This window comes from Polyodon spathula, chromosome 9 (assembly GCF_017654505.1).
Source record: "Polyodon spathula isolate WHYD16114869_AA chromosome 9, ASM1765450v1, whole genome shotgun sequence".
In the NCBI taxonomy this organism is placed as follows: Eukaryota; Metazoa; Chordata; class Actinopteri; order Acipenseriformes; family Polyodontidae; genus Polyodon; species Polyodon spathula.
The window spans coordinates 594,418-621,573 of NC_054542.1; the positions used below are offsets into that span (position 1 = coordinate 594,418).

General features: G+C 36.8%; 3 protein-coding genes across 4 annotated transcripts in view; 1 reads left to right on the forward strand and 2 right to left on the reverse strand.

Annotated features, from left to right (window-relative positions):
- fgl1b (fibrinogen like 1B) overlaps positions 1 to 27,156 on the reverse strand; it is a 59,042-nt gene that overhangs the window by 24,778 nt on the left and 7,108 nt on the right. The gene's annotated exons all lie outside the window — the stretch shown is intronic.
- Positions 50 to 9,591, reverse strand: LOC121321358 (mitochondrial ornithine transporter 1-like). Of its 2 annotated transcripts, none has more exons than XM_041260263.1 (7): positions 9,428 to 9,591; positions 8,311 to 8,439; positions 6,131 to 6,389; positions 5,643 to 5,780; positions 2,653 to 2,825; positions 2,197 to 2,355; positions 50 to 1,712 (listed from the first exon to the last, which is right to left on the reverse strand). In XM_041260263.1, exons 2-7 carry the CDS (start codon positions 8,363 to 8,365, stop codon positions 1,591 to 1,593), a joined length of 906 nt encoding a protein of 301 aa, XP_041116197.1. In that variant the 5' UTR covers positions 8,366 to 8,439; positions 9,428 to 9,591; the 3' UTR covers positions 50 to 1,590. The 2 variants fall into 2 exon arrangements, with proteins under 2 accessions (XP_041116197.1, XP_041116196.1); XM_041260262.1 differs by having other exon boundaries at positions 9,380 to 9,591.
- Positions 10,994 to 22,568, forward strand: LOC121321356 (28S ribosomal protein S31, mitochondrial-like). The gene is made up of 7 exons (XM_041260257.1): positions 10,994 to 11,240; positions 12,843 to 13,145; positions 13,865 to 14,020; positions 17,170 to 17,316; positions 18,052 to 18,128; positions 19,305 to 19,448; positions 21,566 to 22,568. The coding sequence occupies exons 1-7, from the start codon at positions 11,089 to 11,091 to the stop codon at positions 21,790 to 21,792; spliced, it is 1,206 nt and encodes a 401-aa protein (XP_041116191.1). The 5' UTR covers positions 10,994 to 11,088; the 3' UTR covers positions 21,793 to 22,568.

Sequence of the window (27,156 nt, forward strand, 5' to 3'; positions counted from 1 at the left end):
GAGGAATAAGAAGATGCCACAATGAAAGAAAAAAATACAAATATCAAACTCGCCAAAACAGACTTTTTAATAGTTAACTGTATTTCAACTTAAGAACATGGGTATTCAACATACTATGAGATGTATACTTAGACCAATGTGTTTATGTAGTATAACAGGTCGCAAGTAGGTGTACATGTACTGAAGCTCATCTATAAAGGCAGTAAACACACCACGGTCGAAAAATATGGGAACATTCAAAACAAAATTATTCACACATGAAAACCATGTTTTTTTACCCTTTCTATTACTGAGCGCCTGGTTTTCTGTCAACATCATAGTCACATTAATAGAAACAGCAATACTGTTAACAAACAGTTTAACGTGATAACCCTTGACCGGACAGACATGAACAATATATATTTCACGAGCAGAATGCATCTTGCCCTCCTGAGATTTTTATGCTCCCCACAATCTCCATCACTTCTCTTACTGTAGCGTCCATATGATCTTTGATATTCTCCTAAAATAAAAAGCTTTCTAAACAGATTCCAAACAGCTCAGGTGCCACGTTTAAATAATACAGTCCCTGTGACTTTTACCAACATTGGAGAAATGTAACAGTATTTTCCGCTCTATCTTGTTCCTCACTTTCTCTCCAGCATATAGCTAGATTGTAAATCAATATCCCCACTCACACGTTCTTCCAGACAGACAGGTAGATTGCCTCTGGATTATCTTTTTACAACCTTTCCAACCAAGTTACTACTGTATACAGTATAAGTAGTTTCCAGGTAGTTTCCTGGAGAGAGTCTAGTGTTATATTCCATGCTATTTTGTTTTTCCTACCTCAGTTTTAGCTTTGAAAGATAATCGAGTTTGAAATCATATTTCCGTTTTTGGACATGGTGTTTAGCCTTTAATAAGAAACAGTTTTGGTGGGAAGAGATAAATTGAGTCAAACATTATTTAAAAGTTTCTTCTTAAACAAGGGCCAAGAAGTCTTCAGCATTAACTTAAAAAATCTACTAAAATATTTCCTCTCTTTCATTACTCACTGCTGAGAAACATTACTATTAATACTGCAATATGATTGATGTTACAACACTGCAGGTTACGCATTACTGCAATTGTTAGTCATACTGTAGATGCATGTTAAACTAGTACTAGCAACTAAACCAGAAAATACATCTTTAAAAGTAATTTACAAAAAACACTTTTTAAAAGTGGTTTCTGAATTTTACAGAAATTTTATTTATATAAAAGTATCGTTTCAAGTATTAAAGGCTTTTAAAGAAGAGATGCTGAGTTATACAGAAGTACTGGCACCCTTTTTAATTTCAATATTATTCCTCAGAGTGGCATGCAATAAATGTTGATTTAGATTACGTTTCGACACAGGGGTAGAAACATCAAGGTCCATAGCCTAGACTAGCTCTATTTCTGAATCAAAGCAAGCATTTCTGGACTAGTTAAAGTTAAAGAGGTGGCCTTTAATGTAAAATTAAATGATAAAAAACGTGTGTGATGGATGTGTATCACTACCTAGTAGATGGCTTGCATGAACCCCATATAAAAAAGTCTTCAAGGCAAGGGTAGATAGCACATAGCTCAACTGTCAAACTGCTTCATCATCATCTTCCTGCTGAGCTCATAGGTCAGGAACAGTGCACCATTGGCTGGAAAGGTGCGGATCATTGTTGGAGTCAGGCCGGAGTACAGGGCTGGTATTCCTAGTGAAGAAGCGAGACCCAAACACTTTAAACATGAAACCACATGGGTGGTCTCTTGAAGGGAATACATTATAGCACTATAGTATAACCTTCACTTGATATCAAACACTACTTATACTGTAAAGGGACGTTCAATAAACTTGGATTGTAAGGCCCTATACATCCTGTAAATAACTAATGAATGGGGCCAATATGTCCAATAGACAATGCAGTTAAAAGCTAAATGTCTTAGTTTTCAAGTAAAAGATACATTGCACATGTGTACATTCACTACTCAATGTACGTTCTGTACTGTGAATAAACTCTGTTTGGGGAGGAGGGTCTAAAAAAAATAAACTTCTGCATAGCCCATTTTATAGAAATATGAAAGTACTGTATTTGCTGGCTAGTGAATGCTTATATTTAATCTATTAAATATGGTTATGAATATGAAATAATGATTTTTAAATGTATGTAACATTTTTTAAACAAGAAAAGCACCTACCTTCGTATTTAACAATACTGGTAAAGGTTTTGAGAAAGCCAGCCTGCTTCCCTGCCATGGAGAGGACCTGGATTCTGGATTTGACACAGTCGATGGGATACACAGAGAGCCAGAGACAAGCCCCTCCAAACCCACCACTGAATACCACAGGAAGGACACCTACACACCAGCACAGGAGCCTTGATCAGGACAAGCCAAGGCCTAGCACAATAACAATGACTAAGCAGACCTATTCTAACTCAAGTTATTGGAGTCTATTCAATTGATATAAATGACGCTGGATGCTAATATTGTTAGTTAGAACTGTTAATTTTTTACCTTAGTAATCAAAAAGTTCTATGATCTAAACTGGTGCACAGTACAGAAGTGTACTAGCAGCAAACATTTTATCAAAAGGCTCCAATATTAAAAACTGCATTTTTTTACATTACACTAAAAGCTGACAATGGTACTTACCCAAGTCATCCTTGGACTTGCCTCCTGAAGCGAATACACTGCGGCTGAATTCATAGCCCCCAAAAAAGAAAAAGTATCCGGGCACTTCCCTGACCAGAGTACTGGTGAGACCCTGGTACATCCCCAGAGGACCGCCTGAGCGCAGGACTCCTTTAACCACTGACCACACAGTGCTGGTGACAGAATGCATGAAAGGGCAGGGTACGTTATTACGCATGAACCAACACTAACATTTTTAGGCTTCCACGCCATAGGTTGGGATTCTTATTATTATTATTAGTTTTCTTTCTGCCACAGTTGCTCGAAAACTCACCAAATTCGGTAGGTTGGTAGATGCTTATGGAAGATGGAAAATGCTAAAGAACTTATGTCGTAAGTCACATGGTTTGGCCGCCATATTGGACTGAAAAAAACAATTTTGCCTAAATGTAAAAATTAGTCTTTCGAAAACGACTTATTGCAGAGTGCTGAAAGTTGGTTTAGTTGTTGAGGGATAGGTCAAGATTAACAGGTGTTCATAAGAAGCAGATAGGTTGTGTGGTATGGCGGCCATGCTGCATGATGTCAAATCGCACGGTACATACATCATAATCACAAACTACAAAGACCTTCTCCCAAACCTCAAGTCTGATTGACAAACCCAATGGCACATATGATTGTAGCGTGGCTGTCTTTAAAGGGTGTTAAAGGGAAGTTGCAACAATAAAAAAAACATGGAGGCCATGTTGGATGACATCATCAACATAATACAAAACTAGCTACAAAAACCTTTGTCTCTGAAATTGTTAGTCTGATTGAACCAAAAAATCAGCACACATGATCCTAGTGTGGCTGTCTTTAACGGTTGTTCAAGTGAAGTTGCTACAATAAAAAAAACATGGTGCCCACATTGGATGACATCATAAACATACAAAACTGGCTAATAACTCCTTATAGAGTGCAGATAGGACAGTTACTATGGAACACATATAGTAACCCATGTATGCTCTATCAAAAAATGTAATTGGCCATGACCTTTGACCTCTCCTAAAGGTCAAATGTAAAACTGGTTTATAACTCATAGTAGAGTGCAGATAGGGTCATTGTTACTATGGAACACTGGTACTAGTATTCTGCACTATTTACTAAAGTGTTTGGTACTGTTACTGGTACTGGAAGCCGTAAAGTTGCTGGCAACTCCAGTTGTACTTGCTGTACTTTAGCTTATGTAGCACACATAACCATGTCATAACATGTAACAATTGGTAGAAAACAGGTGTAATTAAATGGGAATGACCCTTGTCATGCTTTACCAAGTAATTACATCAGGTAACAATAATTTCCATGTACCGTATTCCTTCGAATTACAGACACCCTCGAATTTAAGATGCAGCCCACATTTCCCACCCTCAATTTGAGGAAAAAATATAAAATAAAGATGCTTTTACAAAGATACGTTCTCCATTCCGCTAATAAGAAATCGACATCTGGAGGTAGTTTGCGTCCGTCTGCTGTCACACAGAGCATTACAGTTATGCGCTGCTTCTCATTTCCAGTCATGACTACTTGTACCTGTTTTTCACCCTTTTTGTGAACTTATTGCTTGACAAAATACGGGGGTCTGATTAGCATTTTCGATCTATCCAAACTGGTACTGGTTTGTTAGAACGGAGCCCAATAACTAAATGCTGAAACTGTAAAAGCTTCTCTTTGAATTCCTCAGTAAGATAATGGCTCTTCTTTGAAAATGGCTGCCTGTATTTCATGGATGATTCAAGATCGGGCAGTAACGTTTTTGTTCGTCTTTTCTCTGCAGTCAGTCACGTTGCTGCTTGCTGTGTTTTGATAGTCACGTCTTTTGTTGGCAATTTTAATACACACATCACTATACTTTCAAATTTAAGATGCAGGCTATTTTTGAGAAGAAAAAATTGGTTAAACAGTTCGTCTTAAATTCGAAGCAATATGGTAATTACACTTTACAGTGTAAGAGTAGTAACCATTGTTAATTACCAGTAATTGCAATGTAATATAATTCATATCCTGTAATCTAAAGTGCTGTTCAAATCTCTGTATTAAAATACAGCCAGGGCACCTGAGCCAATCCTGCAGCCAGCAATGCATTCACAATATTTTGGCTGAGAATAGCTGTTATGACAACAACCGTCAAATCAGTTAGGTGAAATCATCAAGGTCAACTTACTTAGATAGCAAATACACACCTTCACTTATAACTACGAAGCTGCAATTTGAAAAGTAGGCATACCACAAATAAATAACATGTTAGCACTGGCAACAGCCCTGAACAAAGAGCTACCAATGATGTTTTTTCACCATATCAAGGTTACACGCCTATTACGAAACAACTGGAGATAAGATACAAAAACAAGTTCTCCAGATAGACGTAAAAAATAAAAGGGCAACAGACATCTCTATGTAAAGACAGATAGGCTCTTCATTCTGTTCCCTGATATTCTTAATAAGTTGCGCTAAAAAATGTCCCAACCAAGTTTCATCAGATTTCCTCCTCAGCAGAGGATAAAGTAATCATTTGTCGTAGCTTACTGGGCCAACCCGGCTTCGTTTCATTTTGTTTGGGGGTTAAAGGCACACAGTTCTGTTGACTGTGTGATTGTTTCATTAACACTTACTTTCAGATTCTGAAATGGATTTAATGCAAGATTTAGGTTATGTTGAAGTTGAATATAGTTTAATTTGAAATGCTGTAAGGGGAGTAATAAACTGACTCTGTTGTGATAGAGTAGTTGGTTCAAACTATTTAACAGCAAATGCTGGAGTTTTTCTGTATAATTCTGTGTAAATAAGTATAAAACCATAAAGAGGGGCATATATATATATAATTTTAATTTTTTGTATTAAGATCCTTTCCGCATTTACAACATTTTTCCACCTGGTTACACTATGTGGAAATAAATGCTACTGAAATTGATGTAAATAAAAACAATGTTACAAGGCTTGACTGATACTATGATGCCAATCCAGTAACTTACTTTTGCCCTTTTGCTATCTTGCCCGACACCTCCATTTCATGCATGGCCTGGAGTCGACATTTCACCAGCTCCGTTGGGCACAGGACCAGAGAGGAGAATACTGAGGCAAACGAGCCGGCTACAGCGTTTCCCACATCGCTGAAAAGGGAAGGGAGAAAAATAAGAATGCATGGATTACAGGCAAAATTTAGATACAACCTTTGAAAACACCAAAGAGCAAGCATACATATAAAATAAGGTTCCACTTCACAAAAAGTAACATTACTGTCATTATTTTTCTATTAGTTTACAATAGGACGGTTTGCACACCTGTACGTGTGTGTATTCATATCTGTTACATTGTTGTACAATTACACACAGATATGTTAAAAGAATGACCCCTTGCAGGGCAGGGATTCTAGAAATTATTAAGGGAAATTAAGGAAAACCGGGTCTAGCATTTCTTATTGAGCAAGCCTACGTTCCTGTTGGTGTTGTCCAACCCTCACCTGAGTTGTGTCTCGTTGTCTATTCCTGCCAGGTTCCTAACTACCTGCTGACAAAAGCCGTAACACATGAAGAGAACAGAATTCTCTGCAATGTTCGCCATGAGAGCCGGGGTAGTACCGTGGTAGAGTCCTCGGAAACCAACCTGCTTGTATGTGCTTATAAAACAATTCACAAAGCCTTTGTACATGGTTGGGAATGTTTGCATCTTCACTTTGGCAGTGTCAAAGGGCTGTCCGCTGAGCACACAGGCCGTTCCGCCTAAAAAACAGAAAGAAGACTATACTGATTCATTAAAGAGCAAATAGCTTTAAATTAAAACACTTGATTGTGATGTATGAACATAGTGTTATGATAGCACTAATTAAACACACGCATCTCGACAAACCCCCTGCGTAAACTTCAGAGGCACCACTTTTATGAAAACAAAGCAGGTTCAGCGAGGGGTCAAACTAAAGGGGAACCAAAACCACAATGATGAAGTGTAAGAGAAAACTAATTTGCTGGGCTTTCAAAGCTGTGCAAAGCACTGTCCCGGACCATGACAAAAAAAGCAATCAAACTCAATGAGACTCAAAACTACTTATAAAAAGGCAAGGTACAGTTTAAAAAAGAAATGTAAAATGTAGTTTCTTTTTAATAGTGCATTCTCAGAGAGTATTATTATGTTGCTTTTATTTTTATTTTATTTGACTGTACATGCCAAGTAAATTGGAGCTGCGTCGCTACGGAGGTGTCACAGCAAATACTAGGGCACAAATCACTTTAAACAAATAGGCCTTATTCAGTGAACTGAACTGCACTGTTTAAGTTTAGACTTGCATTGAATGTGCCAAATTCAGAAGGAACTACAATCTGTTTCTCTTCAAAGGCAAATTAATATCAGCACTGGCTGCCAATAGGGTGAACTAGTTGGTTGGTTAAAGACAGCAAAGAAAGCATTGGCGTGGGGAAAATTTCCATAACAATTGTGCTAGAAAGCATGTCTTGCAAACACAGATGTCATAACTAACATAACTGTAACATAGTATGAATACCCTATAATAACCTCAGATAGTGTACTGTAAATATCATGTTACTGCACTTACAATATAACAGACTATAAACACACTTGCCTTGAAAAAGGAAAAACACGTACTAGCTAGGATTTGCACAAGGCATTTTTACAATAATGTACCCTTAACTACAACATAATGTAGCCTCTCCCAAAAGAAAAAGTGATGAAGCCTGCACCATTTGTCTAGAATAATAAAATAAACAGCTCATTAACAACAGACAGGCTTCCACTGTATGTTCCTGATGAAAATGCAGTGAAGTTAAAGAGAAAAACATAGAAAAGCCACACTTGTACCAGGGCAAAACATAACTTAAAAAAAAATAATGTGGTTTTGTGTATACTGAACTAAAATAATGCTGTTTTGTTGAGACACAATGCACGTCTCTGATTTCCTTTCACAGTGCACTGCCAAGTCAAGTATTTCCCTGACTGTTACAGAATGTTTTAAAGCTAGCACCCTAAACTCATCTGCTCCAGTTGGCATGTCATAGTCATGCTATCCCCAGAAGCTCCATTGTGCAGTTACCCTTAAAGCGTGGTTTGTCAATCCTCATAGCTTACTGTGTATTTATTAGATCTGGCCTATCATAATCTAATGTCATTATCCAAGCAATTAACCTGTGGATTTCTGGATACAGACCTAATCCATTAAGGATAATTTTATCCAAGTCCTCTGTTGCATTTCATCAGTTCTAAAAGTTCATGCAAATTAACTTGAAACCTTACCAGCCTATTCGGGTCAACGAGTCAAATTTGGGTTTGTCTGTACAGTTTTTTTTTTTTTTAAGACATTTCACAAGGATTTGTTTGTTTTGAAAACTTTAGGTCCTGAGGAAGATGCACGGTAACACCAAAATGAAGATTTTAAAAGAAGCATGTTAGAAATGGAATGAGGTGCGGCAACCACCCATAGCAAACAAGCGTCTTAACCACTATACACAAGAGCCAGGCTCTTCTGCATTCATGGTTATAGAATTTTTAACCTCATTTCATCTCACTGACAGGAAACAGAATCCACAGCACTCCCCATTAGCACACACTGCCTGGCTTTAGATACAAAATTAGAGCTACAATATTATAAAAGAATCACCATGAAAATACGGCCCTATGGATCTGTTGTCTTACCTATAGCCCCTGCAGACAGGTCAATAATAGCCTGGACAACAGGATGGGGGCTCATTGTGTCCTTTTCTGTTGCTTTCTATGTAATCCTATGGTTTCTGTGAACAGAAGCTGAATCTGTGTAAGTAAACCCTGTGTGGACAAACAAAAACAGTTTAGTGGACAAGCATCTGTTTCTTTTCCTAGCAAGTAGAATATTTGTTAAAATCAGTTCACTAGCAGGATCTGGTCTATGGCAAGGGCACATTTCCATTCCACAATTTGTTGCATGGGTTTTTGTGAAGTGCAGTAATTCTTCAGAACTGCCACCTGAAGTTATACTAGTATTACACATTCAGTGACCTTGGGAAACAGCTGAATCCAATTCTAATGAAGTGTAAATGAATGTTTATGTTATGTCTGTTATTAATTTTAGCTGGTAAGGCCCTCAAAAGCTCAACCTTCAGCTGTTGCTCTGTGACCTTGCAAAAACTACAGCAGCAGAATTACTGAATAAAGCATAATGCACTAGTATTGTGGGTATTTTGCAGCACAACTGCTTCACAGTTAAAGTCCAAAATATGATGTTTTGTAAGAGTTACTGACCCTTGTGTCAGTACAGCCTGCGTGTTACAACATCAACCATGCTCAACGTCCGGGTTACAAATGCCATTTTAAATAAGGAATCCCTATGGCTTCGTGTTCACCAGGACAGTTTGAGATCGTTCAAGGCTTTTCAACTCACAACCCAATACATTCTGGCAAGCGTAGTCCTGCTTCTCTTAAAGGTACGAATGATACCTGAGAAAGGTAAAACGTACCAGAATGCATTGGGTTGAGAGTTGAAAAGCCTGAACTTTCCCAAACTGTCCCGCTGAACACAGAGCCACCTTCATTTTAATTTTATTTAAGAACATACGTTATTACAAGCCAGAACACAATCGAATGAGAGCGAGAACACGTGCACCTAACAGCACCACACAACTGGTTTCAACTCCATTCTTTGCTGTTGTGCAGTCGTATTGCATGCATATCATGACGTTTATGACGGTAGCTAGATATAGTCCTATTACACTGAAGATGAAAAAGTTACCTCTTCAGAGCCAAGTTCACATGTTCACACACACACTCGTCTTCTTACGTGTAATTGTCATTCGTCCACTTCTCTGCACAACAGATAATCACAGACAAGGTTTACACAGTTTCTAATATGTGGGTTAGGAGGTTCTTATAACCGAGAGAATAAATACTGCCATCAATGGCAAAACCCCAGCCCCTTTCCCTTCTCAGTCAAACCTGACTGTACAGAGGAAGAAACACAAGCAGCTACATAATGTGGGGAGCTCCCTGCTGTCCTAGTGCCTATTGATTAGGCCACGACGTTAACCTTCACAGTTCAACCATGTCCGTAACTAGTTTATGATGATGAGGACACCGAGGTCGTGTACACAGTTGTTGTTTTTTTTTTTGCATCATCAATGCTGATGCTCATGTAAAAATTCTGGTAAAGTACAAAGGACTACTTAATTTTCTCTATTGGAGGCTGAATAGTAAAAACCAAGCAGTCATATAAATAGTACTGCCACCTATAGCTTGAGATAAGTCTGACTCCCCGGTAATATCAGCTCTGGTTACGACGCTAAGTCAAGTGCAACATACTGTACTACAAGTACTTCACAGAACTGGTGTTTGCTTACGAAAATTACGTATCCAGGTGTTTAATTTAAGTGTTTTCACGACTTCGGGAGAGTGTTTACACGTTTTGAAATTTTTACGCTGTTATGCCGCCTACGCGATTCAGACAGCCAATAAACAGCCACTTGGCAGACGGGGCTCTTATCAGCTATGTCGTGTTCACACAGTAAATCAAAGGCTTCCTGGTGATTCTCAGATTTTCTCATGAGTGGACTCAGGACTAGCACTGGCAAGGAGAGCTGCTTCTAGTGACAGTTGAAAGCCATTAAAACTGTGTTGTGCCAGATACTTTCTATTGTGCCTCCTGGACTGGCAGTATTGGCACTATAGCCTAGGGGCCAAATACTGTCTCCAGCACAATTGTATCCAATTGCAAATTACAGCTAAGTAGCAATGTACAATATAGTGTATAAACATAATGATTTAATATCATAATTATTTTACATTCTGATGTTTACTGCATTAAACCTTGTATTGTATACGTTACGACATTGCCCGTTATCTTTTTCCCTCATGCCAAAACAGCACTAAATATCGCAGCAAAAAAACAGGCTCCCATACAGTTCACAAAGGACAGGATGCTAAGCCTAGCACACACTGAAAACTACAGTTGACATGGTACGTCCTGTAATGTATAATAATTATTTTTTTGACTAATGTATCCACAGTTTCAGTGATGTCCTTAAACATGTTAGCTTTTTCACCCTCTGGTTAAAAACTAGCACAAAAATGAAAGCTTGTTTACAAACCTTAGGCTCGTGCTCCATCTACTGGACGGATGGTTGGATGGATGTGCAATACTACTTAAATGATAATATTAATTAAGATATCTGGGTCTTGTGTGACACGGAGCAATCCAATATTATATCATGGTTAATTTAGTTATGCATTAATTTGTTTATTTATTTATATCACGACTTTATTCACTTATAATACGTAACCCACTCGCTATACGTCCCTCCTTGAAGCGGAACCTTTATCTTGATAAAGCGTTTCCCTGTCGGATGCTTTTCAGTGCAGCCGCGGTGAGAGGTCAATGAAACATGCCTGTGACATTGTAGGTTTTTTGTTTCACAGGGAACTTGTTAACTTCTCAGATTATTAAAGATGTACAGAAGGGTCGTTTTACTGGCAACCAGGAACAGAAGCGGGATAACCCCTGTTGTAGAGCACAGTGTAAACATAACAAATCAACAAGAAACGAAAAGAATATCTGTGTCAACATGTCCTAACCTGCAAAGGATGCACTATAACAAGGGGTAAGGGCTCACACATTTTTTTATTTTATTTTATTTGTACTATACACTGTTTAAGAGGTGTGCTTAAAAATGTAAGGACCTGCGAACAATACTTTGTGTAAGGGAATGTCTCACAATTCATTTGTCATGCCAACAGAACCTTGACACAGGATGTATTGCAAGTCAAGTCAGCAATAGGGAAACTTGTACTGTGTTTTGATTAACGAGAACACGGTGTCTTCAACAGTGATGTTCAAGATAACATCTGTAGTCTTTTTCTCGTCAGTATAGGTTAATGGCGCAACCCCAACTTTTAATCAACTTTGAACTCATGTATGTGTGCTACATACATGTATTAGGGATTTAAGATGCATGTGGAAAAACCAATAGGCAAAGGAACGCCATAACAAAGATTATGTTCATTTACAAATCCCCCCCCCCCCCCCCCCCCCCCCCCCCCCCCCCCCCCCCCCCCCCCCCCAAAAAAAAAAAAAAGTCTCTGCTTCTTTGTTGTCTGTAGACAAACAGATTATAATATTCAGATGACATGTCCTGTAAATTGCTGGCACAAATGCTTCATTTGAATCTGAGCAAGACAATAACACTAGAAGTAAGTAAGCTCATTAGGGTCCTAGTGAATACTAACATGCATGTGACACATGAGGCAGTAGTGCTTTAAATGTGTTTAATATTACCAGTAGTACTCTCATAATAATGTACTGTTTGGTTCACAACAAGCTTTTAGCCTTTATTACAGATGGTGACAACATCATTTCACAGCTAAGGCACAATCCGGTTTCCTGACAGTAAATCTGACTAGCTAAGACGGTATTTTTCATAGTACAAGATGAGGTTCAAGGCATCTAGCAGACAATTTCCCAAGCTATACTGCATCCTTCCTTTGATTGTTACCACAGACATCGGAAGCTCTGTGCAACAAGTTGTGTATCATCGGATTTAACAGCAGCTTTGTACTCTTTCCAGTCTAAATTCCTCCCCAAGCTGAAGGAAGAACTGTCCTTTCTGAGGGCAATGGCTGTGCTGGCCAATACAATAATACTAAAAAAAATACAGTTTCATCAACAGTTTAAACTTTTTTACAACTTCTCATAGCAAAGGCCCTTGTAGGGATACTGTACCTGATGAACAGTCAAGAGGGAGCCTGCAAAGAGAGCTTACAGTTCCCCATTGACTGACAGACTTTAGCACCAGAGTATATTTCTTGCATGCACACACATGTACACAGCAGGTATTTTTACTTTTGGAAACCTCACATAATTTCCAATAACATGATGCTTTCAGTAACATGTCTGTAGTACAAATTTTTGAGAAAGGGCTTACAATTGTCTTTTTTGTATTTGTCTGTAAATTGGAGGTGGGTGAGTTTAATAAGATTTGGATGAGACTTTCAGGGTTGCTCATCCAATCCAAGTTCATCTGTCAAATCGAGTTGTACATAAGAAACCTAGGTCTGCTCTTATTTTCGGTTAGATGACCAATAAAAATAAATCTGTCCAAATTCACGATTACTGTAAAAAAAAAAAAAAATATGCTAAATCTGTCTGACTGTTTTCAAGATATTTAATATTTGTTATTGGCAACATCTCTTTTTTTTCTTATCAGAGTCTGTGCTCCCAACCAGAGGTCCTTTAGCACAAGCAAAGCTATCTCCAAAGAGAGTGAAGAGTCTTCTGCACCTAAAACTGGAGAGAAAGAAGCCAAGGTGAAAGAGAAGAAGCCGGGGAAGTCTGGAAAAGAGAACCTGTTAGATCTCCTGAGTGCAATGAAAGTAGACGTGACCACAAAGAAGAAGTTCCAGGCTTCAAAATCTCAGAAGAGCAAGGAGCAACCAAGAGTTCACCCTGAATCCATGGAGAGTGCAACAAGCATGTTTCAGAAAGCTACCACAGAACAGCAGACTCAGAAGTGAGTGAGCCATCATCAGCAGTGCAAGTTAAAGTAATTGTAGCTATCAAAATAATGTCATAAGTGAGTTGTTTTGCACTTCCGTTAGCTGAATGTGGAGTTATTAAAGAAACATGTTATAAAAAAAGATGGTATTTGGTATTACCTAAGGTTAAAGGAAGCTCTCAGTTTTAATGGCATATTATTGGGTTATCTGTTTGCACCTGCACTTTCTGGGTCATGTCACCTCAGCAGTCTCTTCTGGGTCAAAGCATGTTACTGGCTGAAAGTATGTCAGTCATTAAGGGGAGCAGCTGATTGGTTATTGACAGGAAATGTTAGTGAAGGAGTGTGCTTAATTTCACCCTCCAGTTAAAATAACCCAGGAGGTGCAAGACAGTTAAAACCATTGCTAGCAAAAAAGGGATTTCTTTAACTGATAGTAGTACCAGATACAGATGTTTTAAAATGAAAATACATATTTACTAAAATATTAGTGGTTTTTTTTTTTTTTAGTGCGCATGTAGAATGAATGGATGTGCATGCCAGAGAAGATTTATGCAACTAATTTTTTAGCTACAATTATATTAAAGGTATACAAATCAGTTTTCCACTTTTGCTTCTTATTCATTTATTATTAACACTTGTCAAGGTGTGTTTTTTTCTAATGTTGATTCTTAAGGGTGAATTGGAAGCGTATTGTTCTGAAACTACTAACTGTCTGTGTCTGTTTGAAATAGAGAGTCCCTGAGCCCAGAGCTCGTTGCCGCTGCATCTGCGGTTGCTTCCTCCATGCCTTTTAAAAAGAGTCAGACGGAATCAGAGCTGCTGCAGCAGCTAAGGAAACACGAGTCGGACACTGAGGTCCATAGAAAAGGAGAAACTAACAACATTGGGTAAGGCTGGCTTCTCAAACTAGAGTTTTTCCGACTAGTACTTCTACATATTTCAGGCATGCCTAATTCCTCGTTCTGCAGCAGATTTCAAATGCACAACACAAACCGGTAAACAACACAGCAGCTGTATTAAGCAGTAGAACCTGATGAGCGGTGTTAAATGTCCCGAGCTGAAGGTGAGTGCGGTCAGCATAACGAGAAGGGCCTTGCCAGACTGTACAGCCCTCTTATGAGGGTTCTATTGCTGTTAGAAAATTGATACGTTAAAAAAAAAAAAAAAAAAAAAAAAAAAAAAAAGGTACATATTTTTCCATGATTTTATTTTCCTCATTATTCTGTGAGCAACGTGGTTTACTCAGAATTCCATCTGTGGTCTGGTAGCCTTCAGGCTTCATTATCCCAGCGGTGGACTATGTTGCTTCTTAGGTATTTCCAATAGCCTAAGTAATGCTTCACTACTAAATAAAAATCTTATACTTGCATGGAGCTTTTCTTCAGTTCAGGTACCTTGTACACAAAATCAAACATGGTTTATGAACTGTGTGTAAAACATGTAAAATAATACAAGCACTGGTATCTTATTTTATTTGAGTGCAGGTTCTTGTTTTTGTGTAAGCTTGAATATTTAAGTTACCGTGAAGTCTTAAAATATATTGGCTATAACACTGGAAGTTGGCTCATTGTGATCCTAGTGAATACTAACATGCATGTGACGCATGAGGCAGTAGTGCTTTAAATGTGTTTAATATTACCAGAACTACTCTGTTAATAATGTACAGTCTGGTTCACAACAAGCTTTTAGCCTTTGTATTACAGACGGTGACATCATCATTTCACAGCTAAGGAACAATCCAGTTTCCTGAAAGTTTTAGTAATTAAAAATATCTAGTTTACATGTGTGAACGCTGTTTGTTCAGTAACTTGTTCATAAAGTTTATTCAAAGCCTCCTTCCTGGCTTTGTTAGAGTCCAACAGAGCACGTCCTGTGTTGTTACTGTGATATGCTGAAATAACGCTGCTGAAAGCTGTCAGACTGCATCCACTTGTTTGATTTCAACTCGTCATTCAAACCGGAGACTAGTTGCTGTCGTGGTAACTGTATTGCTGCTGACATCAAACGCTATTCTCAAATTATATTTGCATATTTTTTATTTAACTATTTGCTATGCTAATTTTAAATAGATAGATTGATCTTACCGGGCATCGAGGAAGCAGACTTAAGTTTACATTGACAGACAACATTCAGAGGGCATGTTATTTACTAGAACAGAGGTTTTCTTTCATCAAGCTGAATGTATTTTCTGGTGGATTAATTTGGAACAGTGATTAAATATAGTTTGAAGATAACATTCAAGGTCCTTCAGAGATTAAGATTTAACCTCATTCTGACCAATCGGGTTAAAGGCAATCTGATAAATTTTCTAATGTACATTAAGGTAAATGTTTACTTCAACCTGGCGTAACTACATTGTCACGATAAGTAAACACGACTTGGAAACTCTGTTGTAACAGTGCTGGTTGCCTGTAATATTCTGAACCTGTGCATTTTTGCTGTAATAATGCATTTACTAACTGTTCACAAAACCACGTCTAATACCCTACTTTATTAATGGTCTCAATAGAGCCGAGTACCTGTTCTTAAATTGCATTAATTAATTAAGCTTACTCTGAAAGGCTAGCATCTAATGGATCACATAAAAATGAACATGCTCTGCTTTCCTTTCAAGGTCTGTTATAAGTGCTTCTGGTTTTGTAGCTCGTTTAATGTGGATAACTATTTTTAGCCAGTGCTGCAACAGACTAATGCTTACAAAATTAATTCTGGCACAGTAAACACTTAAAGGGTTAATCATTTTTAACCAGCATAATATAGAAATCTTTGAACGCAACATGCTAATCTGAAATCCAACCTCTCATGATTGTATTAAAGAACATAAGGTGGTGCTTTTTACAAGAACAGTGAACATTTCTATGGTTTTGTAAGAATACTCCTGGCAAAAGGAAATGCTGAAAAATGTACACGCTTGTCAATAACATGATTGCATGGGTTTGCTTTCATAACATTGGCAATGTCAGCAGTACACAAAATATAGTGCACTTGCAACATTCTGTCACCAGGTGGCAAACATTTTCAGAATTCTTTTTACCAGAGCTGTTCTGCTTTTACCACTCTGTTCAATGTACTTAATGTGGAACACAATGCTTGTATTCAGGTTCCATTGAAACCCTTAAGCTGCATGGGAAGTACAGTATTTTCATGCAGCTGGACTACTCTGCAGCCGTGAGTTTTTATTCAATTGTAGGCCAGTTGGATTTTATTCAGAGTAACCTAACAATATCCTTTCTGTAATGATCCCCTGGTAGAATGGATTTTGGCTTCCACATAAATCCTTAATTCTTGTTCACAGGTTCAGTGACAAGCAGTAATTGGTGTCATATGAGTACAATTGCTTTAAACCCTGGTGCCAGCTGTGTAGGTTTTCCTTCATGAAAACCGAATGAGGATGCTGCCAGACATCTGTTTTCCCTTGCCATGTGGGGGGATTCAAAGAGATCTTTGAGCAGACACAGTACCAGCACTGCTGACCTGCTGACCCAATACTGATTGACCAAGCAGATTTCAGAAGTTCAAACTCATCTAGTAAATGACCATCAGTGTATTTTAAACACTTTTGCAATAACATATTCAATTCTGGTTGCATTTAAAAAATGCATTGGCCTTCAATAGATTTATTAACTTTACTATAAAAAATTAAAAAAAAAGTTTAGTTGGTGTGGGGGCAGAAACGTACCGCAGCATGAAGCTGCTTGCCAGCGTGTTTCTGCTACTCCTGTCCTGTCGTTGTGCATTGTGTTTGTTATACAGTAGCTCTGGAAGGGGGATGCCTTTTTACCAAATATTTGTGTTTTGTATTTCAACGTGGGCTACCATGTTTTTATTTTTATATAAACACATGGTAAACTAAACCGTTTAGTGCATTTCCGTTCATTATGTAGATCTCAAAGGATTTTAAGTCAACACAAATTCTACAAACATTTATGTTGATTATATTGAATATTATGAAGCAATATCAATGAGGGAAGCTGGCATGGTAAAACTTAAAAGAAAGTCAAGTCTAAAAGTGATGGTATTTCTTTTTTATTTGCAGTAACATCATTGCTGACATGAAGGTAGGCAAGCTCCCCAATACTAGGTCGCCTAACAGACCGGCCAATCAGATTCGCTTTGATGATGATGGCCGTGGCTATACTCATGACAGAGGAGTTGTGAATGAGTTTGATGCAGTCAGGAGGAGGTAAGAAACTGCACGGAAGCCTGTCTTGTCGTGTTCAAGTTGGATGTCACATGTTTAAAGTTTAGTTTTAAATCTTAGTTTAGATTTGAGGACCACTTGTACTTCTTTGTAGATTTGCAAGCCTCCTGGATTGAGACAGCTTTCTTATTCTATTGAAATTACTCAGATATTACTTGATAAGTCTATTGCTCTTCAGTTCTAGTGGCAGCTATGTAATGCAGGGTAGATCAGCCAAAGTATCTTTATATAAGTAAGTACAGCTACAGTTAATGAATGGCAGATCACAAGATAGCGCTGATCTTCCCAATGTTATCGATGGCAGGCAACTAAAACTGAAGAGCTTCTGAACTCAAGTGAAAGGACATGAACACAGACTTAAAAAAAAAAAACAGGATGTGAGTTCTTAGAATAAGAACCACTCAGAATAGTGATAAAAATGTCAGTGGACAGGAAAAAATAAGATAATTAAAACTGAAGTTACATGCTCTTTTTAAGAACAAAAATATGAAGATAAAAGGGATTAAACATATACCATTATTGAATGTAAGTGGCATTTAATTGAAGTTTTATTGTCATGTTTCCAAAAATTACAAAAAAAACAGCTAGAAATAAAATGTTATTGACATTCATAGTTCTTTCGCACCAATCTGAAATTCATGATCCTCCTCTCGTTCTCAGGTTTATGTTGTAGTTTGTTTAGACATGAAATCAAATGTTATATTCACCATTTTCCAGGAAAGGTTTGTTCACTGGCAAGAGACTGAATATTTTTCCATCCATGACGGACACAACAGAAACAGAACCCAAAGAAGGTTTGTACAAAATGTTGAAAAAATACAAAGCTAATATTACATTTAACAGTTGCTTAAATGCATGTAATCACAAGCTCAGTAACAGCCACTCATGTTTTGAAATACGCTACTGCTTTGTAACTTTGATCTAAAAGTGATCTTTATCTTTTGGTTGTCATATTTTATAGTAAATGTTCTATGCTGAATATTCCCAGTAAATTACCTTTCGTGTCAGTGACTGCTGTATAACACCTGCCAATTTGTGAGAGAAAAGAAACTCCATGCTATGGGAACACCTGATATTTTAGAGGCTTGCTTTGTATATCTTTTTATATATTTTTATGTAAAAAAAAAAAAAAAAAGCCTAATTTCAATCTGCATTTTTTTTTTTTTTTACAAGTTTACATATTTTTTTCTTTCTGATCTGTCAACCATATTTTTTAATGTGAAGTCTGGCTGCATGCATCGGTGCTCGGATCCATTGTCCCTGTTGTTTAGACACCTTGTCCCATGCAGTACTACAAATTGAGTTATTGATTGTAACTTGCTGGGTTATCCTTCTAACGTAACTAGGTTTGTTGGTTTCCTGATGAACTTAATGTTCCAAGGCTAAGACAAAACTATAAAAACAACTAATGTTGGGATACAAGTAAATAAATATAATGCTATTTGAGAATCTGTTTGACAGCTTGAGTGGTGATCCACAACATTTATTTTCCAGTTATTTTAAAAGTATAATGTATTATTTAAATTGTCAAGCTTTTTTAAAACCACAAGTTTTCTAAATTTTAGTCCTCTCTGAAACGGATTTTCTAGAGGTTTTTGTTTAATTTTCTAACTCACATTTGAAATAGAGGGGGCTGACATTACAGTTGCACACCCCTAGTGGTCATTTGTAAAAGAAAACACTCACTTTAGAAATGAAGCTTTATTTCTGTGGTTAGTTGGCATGGTAAAGTAATGAAATAACAAAAACAAACAAAAAAAAAAAGAATACACATACAACTGGATATTAAACAAGTAAGCAATGGCACATCAAAGGCGATTTAGATGGTGTTGCAGACATTCGTGCAGTATATACTTTTGTATTTGTATGAAGGGGAGGCTATTCTCACCAGAGTTGTTCTATGAAATGTATTTCTTTTTCTTTTCATTTGCTAGTTTGTGATGACCTGTGTTCTGTTGTTAATTTATTAGTATCCGTTCCCTCCCTGTGGGACATTGAGCTGGCTGGTCAGATTGCAGCTGTTATCAAACACCTGCCCCGGAATGGATTTGAGGAAATGATCCAGTGGACAAAGGATGGAAAGCTCTGGCAATATCCCATCAACAACGAGGCTGGTAGGGTTTTTAGGGGAGCACTGGAACTCTTCTGTTGCTGTACAGGAAAACAGATTTGTGCATGCTGTGACTTATTCTGTAAAGTAGTGGCACACACATAAAAAAATACACATTCAGAAATTGCATTCTAAGTTATTTTAAAATCAGTATCAGTCTAATGTTCTAATCCAGAGTACAAAGAAGTTATGGATTTTTATAATTAAGCATACGACATAGGTGGCATTGAACTAATCCAGTGTGTGTGTGTGTGTGTGTGTGTGTGTGTGTATATATATATATATATATATATATATATATATATATATATATACACATACATACATACATACATACATACATACAGCTCTGGAAAACATTGAGACCACTGCAAATTTTTCTTAAATCAGCATCTCTACATGTATGGCAGCCATTCCATTCCAGTGTCTGTTGAATTCCAACACAGGCACACCTCATTCTAATGAATGAGGTACTGATTAGGGGATCACCTGAACCAAATCTTATTTAACGAGGAAAAGTATAAAAACCACTCCTGTGGTCATCACTATCCTCTTGCAATAGGACCAGCTGGATGGCAAAACAGTGCTAGTAGTACCTCAAAAGTAAGTGGAATCAAGAGGAAGATGGATGGTCACAAGCCATCAAACAAAGCTGAGCTGCTTGAATTTTTGCGCCAGGAGTGGCATAAAGTCACCCAACATCAATGTGAAAGACTGGTGGAGAGCATGCCAATATTTATTCCACCAAATATTGATTTCTGAACTCTTCCTAAGTTAAAACATTAGTATAGTGTTGTTTAAAAATGAATATGAACTTATTTTCTTTGCATTATTCGAGGTCTGACAACACTGCATCTTTTTTGTTATTTTGACCAGTTGTCATTTTCTGCAAATAAATGCTCTAAATGAGAATATTTTTATTTGGAATTTGGGAGAAATGTTGTCAGTAGTTTATAGAATAAAACAAAAATGTTCATTTTACCCAAACACATACCTATAAATAGTAAAACCAGAGAAACTGATAATTTTGCAGTGGTCTCTTAATTTTTTCCAGATATATATATATATATATATATATATATATATATATATATATATGTGTGTGTGTGTGTGTCTAAAATTTAAGAAAAAAATGACATTTTAGCCTAAACTCTATAAAGTCCACATTCCTGTATTAACAGCAATTCTGACTGCTGGGAAGAGGCCAGAGTTTTTTTTTTTCCTTGGAGGAGACCAGCCTCCATTATAAACTCCTACCTGCTTTTAAACACAATACAATGGCAGTGCTTTATTTTAAGCTTAGTTCACATTTATTAGACAGTAAACACTAAACGTACACAATTGGTCCAAATTAATTTTATTAGCCACCAAAACTAGCCAATCAATAGAACAGGTCATTAAAGAGGGGTTGGTATGACAAGTGAATTGGGGGTGGAGCTAATAACTGTCTTGCTGGCCCTGTTTACTTTTCACTAACTGAGAATTTGCTCACATGGACAAAGTTTGGCTCATTTTTTTGCATGGCAGATTGATGGAACAATGGGTTTGTAGTTGTGCCTCTTCTGACTTAACAACTTTGCCTTCTGCCTTTTTTTTGCCTCCCTGTTTTTTTTGGGCCACCAGCCACCACTGAATCAAATATACAATTTTTTTACTGAGTGAAAATAGCCACTCGTAAGAGATAAAAGCATTTGTTTGTTTCACTATTCCAGTTAATAAACATGTGAATTTAACATACTTTGGTGTTTTGTGTTTACAAAGTTATTAGCACAAAGTTACTGAATTTGAAGGAAAGATGATCTGACATCTGTCACACAATGTTTTAAATTAATATTTACAAGCATTGGTATGTTTACGTGATTGTACATTTAGTCTAACAAAACTAACATAAAATTGGACGCTCTCTTTCTTTTTGTTGCCAAGACAGTGTCCCAAAACACACATAAACAAGAAAGCTAAGCTATGTGCCCTTTAAAGTAATGTTGGTAAGCTTTATTAATTACAAGCTACTGTGAAGATGTTTAGTACACAAAACGCATCTCGTACATTACAGTATGTATACCAGTAGCTTGTTTCTGTGTTTGAAAGCCCCCTATAATGATGATTTTGTTTTAATTCCAGGTCTTGAGGAAGAATCAGATGTCCCATTTCACGAACATGTATTTTTAGATAGTCATCTGGAAGACTTCCCAAAGCAAGGACCAGTTTGCCATTTCATGGAACTTGTCATCAACGGGTTGTCTAAAAACCCCTATCTAACCGTCAAGCAAAAGATTGAGCACATAGAATGGTTCCGTGGGTACTTCCAGCAGAAGGAAGAGGTTCTAAAGGAGAGTGAAGCGTACTGAGTAGACCTGGGGATGAGGGGGACACAAACCAGCTCAATATAATGCTCCTTCTACGCTGTACATAAGCAGTTACTGCATTGGAAAACACGGGAGTCCAGGTCTGTCACATCACCCCAAATCACGTTAAATTTCTTTGATCCTAGACAAAGTAAGTGAATATGGGCTTGTGTTGAAATTTGGTATTTTGTATAAGACGGGAACAGGAAGGTCTTCAAAGTAAGGTCCTTTTGGGGGAGGGGAGGGGGGGGGGTGTAGTAGTCCAGCTTATTGGTATGTAAAGGCATCACAAAGAAGGCGATTGTACTCCAAACTTGGTGTATGACAGCAGAAAGTGTCTTTTACCAGAATTTTGCAGCAATGTCATAAATAAACATTTAAAAAATGTATTGAATGATTTAATTTTGTTCCTATGACAATAGTTTCACCTTGCAATACATGTAGCATGACAACATGTGATCCGATAAGCAGATTCTTGGATTTGTATTAATTGCAGTTTGCAACACACAAAAAAAGTTTGAAAACTACTACATAAACATATATAATACAATACACAACAGCATTTTAAGCTTTCACTTGGTTGGATGTGTTTTTTGTATGAAAAATCTGTTTAATAACATCATGTATCCTCTTAAAAAAACTAAATGAAAAACTGTAAATGATACACTTGTTTGTACCTTCACAAAACTCAATGTGACTGCATGAAAATGAATAAACAACATAACATACCTGCTCGATGTATTAGCTGATGCACATTTAATAAAAGGTCTGCCCTTTTAGAAAGTTTTGGTTTCGTGATTTACCATGAGATAAGCACAAGTGATGTATAAAAATAGTTTATTGTGCAGAACTTACCCCCTGTTTATTGAGGGTGTAATGTATGCTGCATGTTTTAATTGTACCATGAAAGGGTTTTCTGATAAAACCTTGTTAGTCATGTCTCATTAGCCTCAACTCTTTTTCTGGATAATACTTGAGCATCATTGCGTAACATCCCTAACCTGAATATCATGCATATTGCACTGTTATACAATATAAATGTTGTTGCTGCTTTCTGAAAAGCGAAAAACATGACAAGAATGTAATTAATTAATTTTGAAAATGTAAAACTAAATGCTTCATTAACAGCGATAAAGGGCATTTAAATTATAATTAAGAAAAAAATATTAGCACGGCACCTGCACCTTAATTTTTTACATGTTGTTTGTTTAAAAAAAAAAAAAAGGCTGTCGTCGACTGTAGTTTTAGTTAATGGTTTGTCCAGTTTGTATTTTTCATACACCAAGTGAAGAATCTAGCCCAGAATCTAAATTATATTGAAACACGCCTTTGGATTGGAAAACAGCATGCTCATTATAATTGAGGCTCACAGTGGGTGTTTCATCCAAGTACATGAATCAGATGTTTCTCAGGAAAAGAGGCTTACTAATACAGTTTTCTGAATGTCAAGAACTACTACTGGGGTTTTGTAATACATAGCTATCATCCCTGAGTGGGTGAGCTGGGAGTAAGCAGCTTTATCTTTATGTTCAGATTTGGAAATTACCTGTAAAAACAGAAGTAGGGTGTTTGGATTCTCCCAAGATGATTCTGATCTTGCCAAATTGGTTCTAGTAGTAAAACATTCTCATTGACAAGCTGTAAAAACATGAATTAGAATGCATTTAGTTACAAAATGGCAACAAGATTCAGACCTACCACAGGGTGTCAGTAAGGTCTTTGGTCTGGCCTGCAGCTGACGCATACATACAGTGTGTCAGTGGAAAGAAAGTCATCAAGCCAAAGCAGCAGAAGCTATCTAACACACATGTGTTTTAGGTCTGTATACAGAAATATATAAACTATAGGGTATGTGTAGTAAAAAAACAATTGTTTGATTCAAAACTCTCGGTGGTGTACATAGCCTAATGTGAAGAGGTCTCTGATATATTGAACAACCAGACTTACACACATTTGCTGGGTAATCTTTTCCAGTTATAGCTGTAACTAAAGAAGTGTTTTGAAACGAACAAGAACCTTGTCTTGGGCATTTATGGATAATTAGATTTTTTTTTTTTTTTTTTTCAGGTTTTAAAATCAGGTAATTTCCCTGACAGTCGGTGAATGTATTTTGGATGTACATGCTTCTTTAGCTTTTATCCAATCTTATAGTTTAACAAAAGCTATCTATATTATATCATGACATAAATTGCGCTGTGGGCCTGAACTTGGAGATGTTGTTTTTTGATAAGAAGCAATTACTTCTTTAGATTCATATATACGCACATGCACCGAAGCATAAGCGCCCCTAAAGCTAAAGATAATTGCAAATGCAAGATGAGGGTTTATGAAATCTGCATTACGGTGGTCTTGATATAATATCATAGTACTTCAAATGATAACCAGTGTGTTATGGATGTGTAATGTTACCCCTGTTGTACTATTCCATCAATAGCTCATTGTTGTTGCTACCCATGGGGTAAATAATATATTTAATTTCTAGAAAGCTTTTCCAAACTCAAAGCACTTAACATAGCCGAGGCAGGAGAAGACATAAGACAAAAGGGCCAGATAAAATACAGTGATAAAAAAGTACATTCAAAATAAGGAACAGCATTAACACAGATCTTTGAAGGCCACTTTAAAAAGATGTTTTGAGACAGGTTTTAAAAATCTCAGCAGTCTCTTATAAAGCTGGGCAGTGCATTCCAGAGATTGCATTGCAGAAAGCTCTGTCTCCCATGGACCGAAGCTTAGTTTTAGGTGGTCGAAGATAACCAGAGTTGGAAGTATGAACAGGAGAGTAGATATGAAGCAAGTCACGCTGATATCCTGGTGCAGTGCCATGGAGTGACTTGCACGTGAGGAGCATGACCTTAAAGTCCACCCTGTATCATATTGGGAGCCAATGTAATTTAAAAAGCACAGGTGTAATATGTTCCTGAGATACAGTATGGGTTAAAACACAAGCAGCAGAATTCTGTATGTATTGCAACCTGTTTAAAATTCTCATGCAGACTCCAGGTAGAAGCGCATTACAATAATCAAGCCTAGTAGTAGAAAACTGTTGCATCCAAATTTTTATATCACACAAACAGCTGATTAATACAGAAGTAGAAGTGCTTGTGTCAGGTTTCATGCACGCATACAGTGCCTATAGTAAGTATTCACCTTGGATGTTTTCAGTTTGTTGTGTTACAACCTGAAATCTTGATGCATTTAAATGGGATTGTTTTCCTTTGATTTACACAACCTACTCAACACTTTGAAGAGGCAAGATAATTCTTTTGTGAAACAACAGTTAATGAAAAATAAAAAAACAGCGTAGCGCTTTAGTATATCTACATGCTGAGGAAGATCAAAACAATCAAAAACAGCCAACATGTAAGTTGCAAGATTACAATCAGGGGAATCAACATGTACATTGAAGTCACCAAGTAAAAGAAAAGCAGGGGACAGAGAATTTAGCATAGTAAGTAGTTCACACAATTCAGTTAAGAGCACAGGGTTGGGTTTAGGTGAGTGGTAAATAAGAATAGCCAGCACAGGTTGAGAAGTTACAATTTTAAAAACCAGACAGTCAAATGAAGTGACATTTTGTACAGGGACCATTTCTACATGAAGGTCACTGCGATGGATAACTGCTAAGCCACCACCTCGGCTAGAGGCACGAGATTTCTCATAGACATGGCCAGGTTCCTTCAGTACACAACCACTGCATTGCCATTATAGACCTTTTCTGTATTGCCACTGAAGATCACTTGTTCCGAGCAAGAACGTTATAACTTAGTTTTGAGATTCAAGCATTTCAAACCTTTAATAGTCATGTGGCATACTCATTACCAATCAAATATCCGGTCTTCAGTCTTAAGATGTATGAGATAATAAAAGTAAGTTGTGAATCTGCTGAAAATTGTTGCACAGGGGGAAACCCATTTTAACACACATCTCCCAGCTGATGCCTCCCTTGATTTCCATTCAATTCACATTTAATGGCTTTCCACATTTCCTTTTTATCATCATTTTTTCTATCTTGATTTGTACACAATGTTTATTCATTAATTGAAAAATAAATTAAGATTTAGAAAGACAACAAATATTTACTTTTCTTAAATATTTTTAACAGTTAAAATATTAAAACAAATGTGTGCCCTAATCTCTGTTCTAAACACTAGCACTTGTTAAGCAGAGTTCCAGGAGGTTCTATTTGTTTAAGAAATAATTAAAATCCCTTAACCGTTAAAACAACACAGTCAATTGTCTATTGTCTGTAGCACAATTATATTAATACGGTTGCTGGCTTTTATAATCTAGCAGCTTGAACATTGTCCAGTTTTTAAAAGGAATTTTGAATGTTTATAACAAATGATTCATATAGTTGTTGAGTAGTTAAAATGACAGGGAGTTATGGCAAGCTGTTTTAACATTTAATCCTCAATTGCTGATATCAGCACTGTATTGAATTGTTGATATCGGAAATACAATTGTGGATATCAAAAATGGAACTGTTGATATCAAAATTAGAATTGCTGATATTTTGATATGAACAATTGTACTTCCAATAGCAGCAATTCTGTTTTTGATATCAAGAATGGCATTTTTGGTATCAAGAATGGTGTTTTTGCTATCAACAATTCTGTTTTTGAGATCAACAATTCTATTTCCAACAATTCTTTTTGATATCAAAAATACATGCTAATGAACATCTGGATTCAATTTTGGACTTCAAAAATGCATACTAATAAGACAGAGACTTCTGGTTGGCACATTTGTAAGTGCATTATTCTTGGTATGCCAAGAATGCCATGGCCGATAATGTTGACAATGTTTCTGCTGTATTAAGGTGTGTTTTTTCATCTATGGAATGGGCCAGAACAGATATGTCTAACAATAACGGAGCATCAGAGTTAGTGACTTTAACACACCGTTCTTTTCAAAGATGAAGAAAAAGAGATTTAACAATGTATTGTATGAACATAACACATTGTATAACCTATATATTAAAAAAAAAAACTTTCTGCATTCAGAATGCTTTAGCTGAACATTACTGCTTCTATCTAAATTATTTCAAACTATATAAGCCTTGCGAGTTCCAATCCTGCCTGGAAGTGCATTTTCTATGATTTGCTCGTAAAACATTGTCCATGTCACAAGAATTCTCAGACATTTTGCCAAACACAAAACAGACATACAGACCGGGTGTAATTCATTGCCTAATTCTTATGCATTTCTGATATCAACAATTCAAACAGGATGCTCATAAGTATGCATTTTTGATATCAAGAATTCAAACCAGATGCTCATTAGTATGCATTTTTTATATCAAGAATAGCATTTTTGATATCAAGAATGGCTTTATTGATATCAAGAATTGATATCATTCAGTAC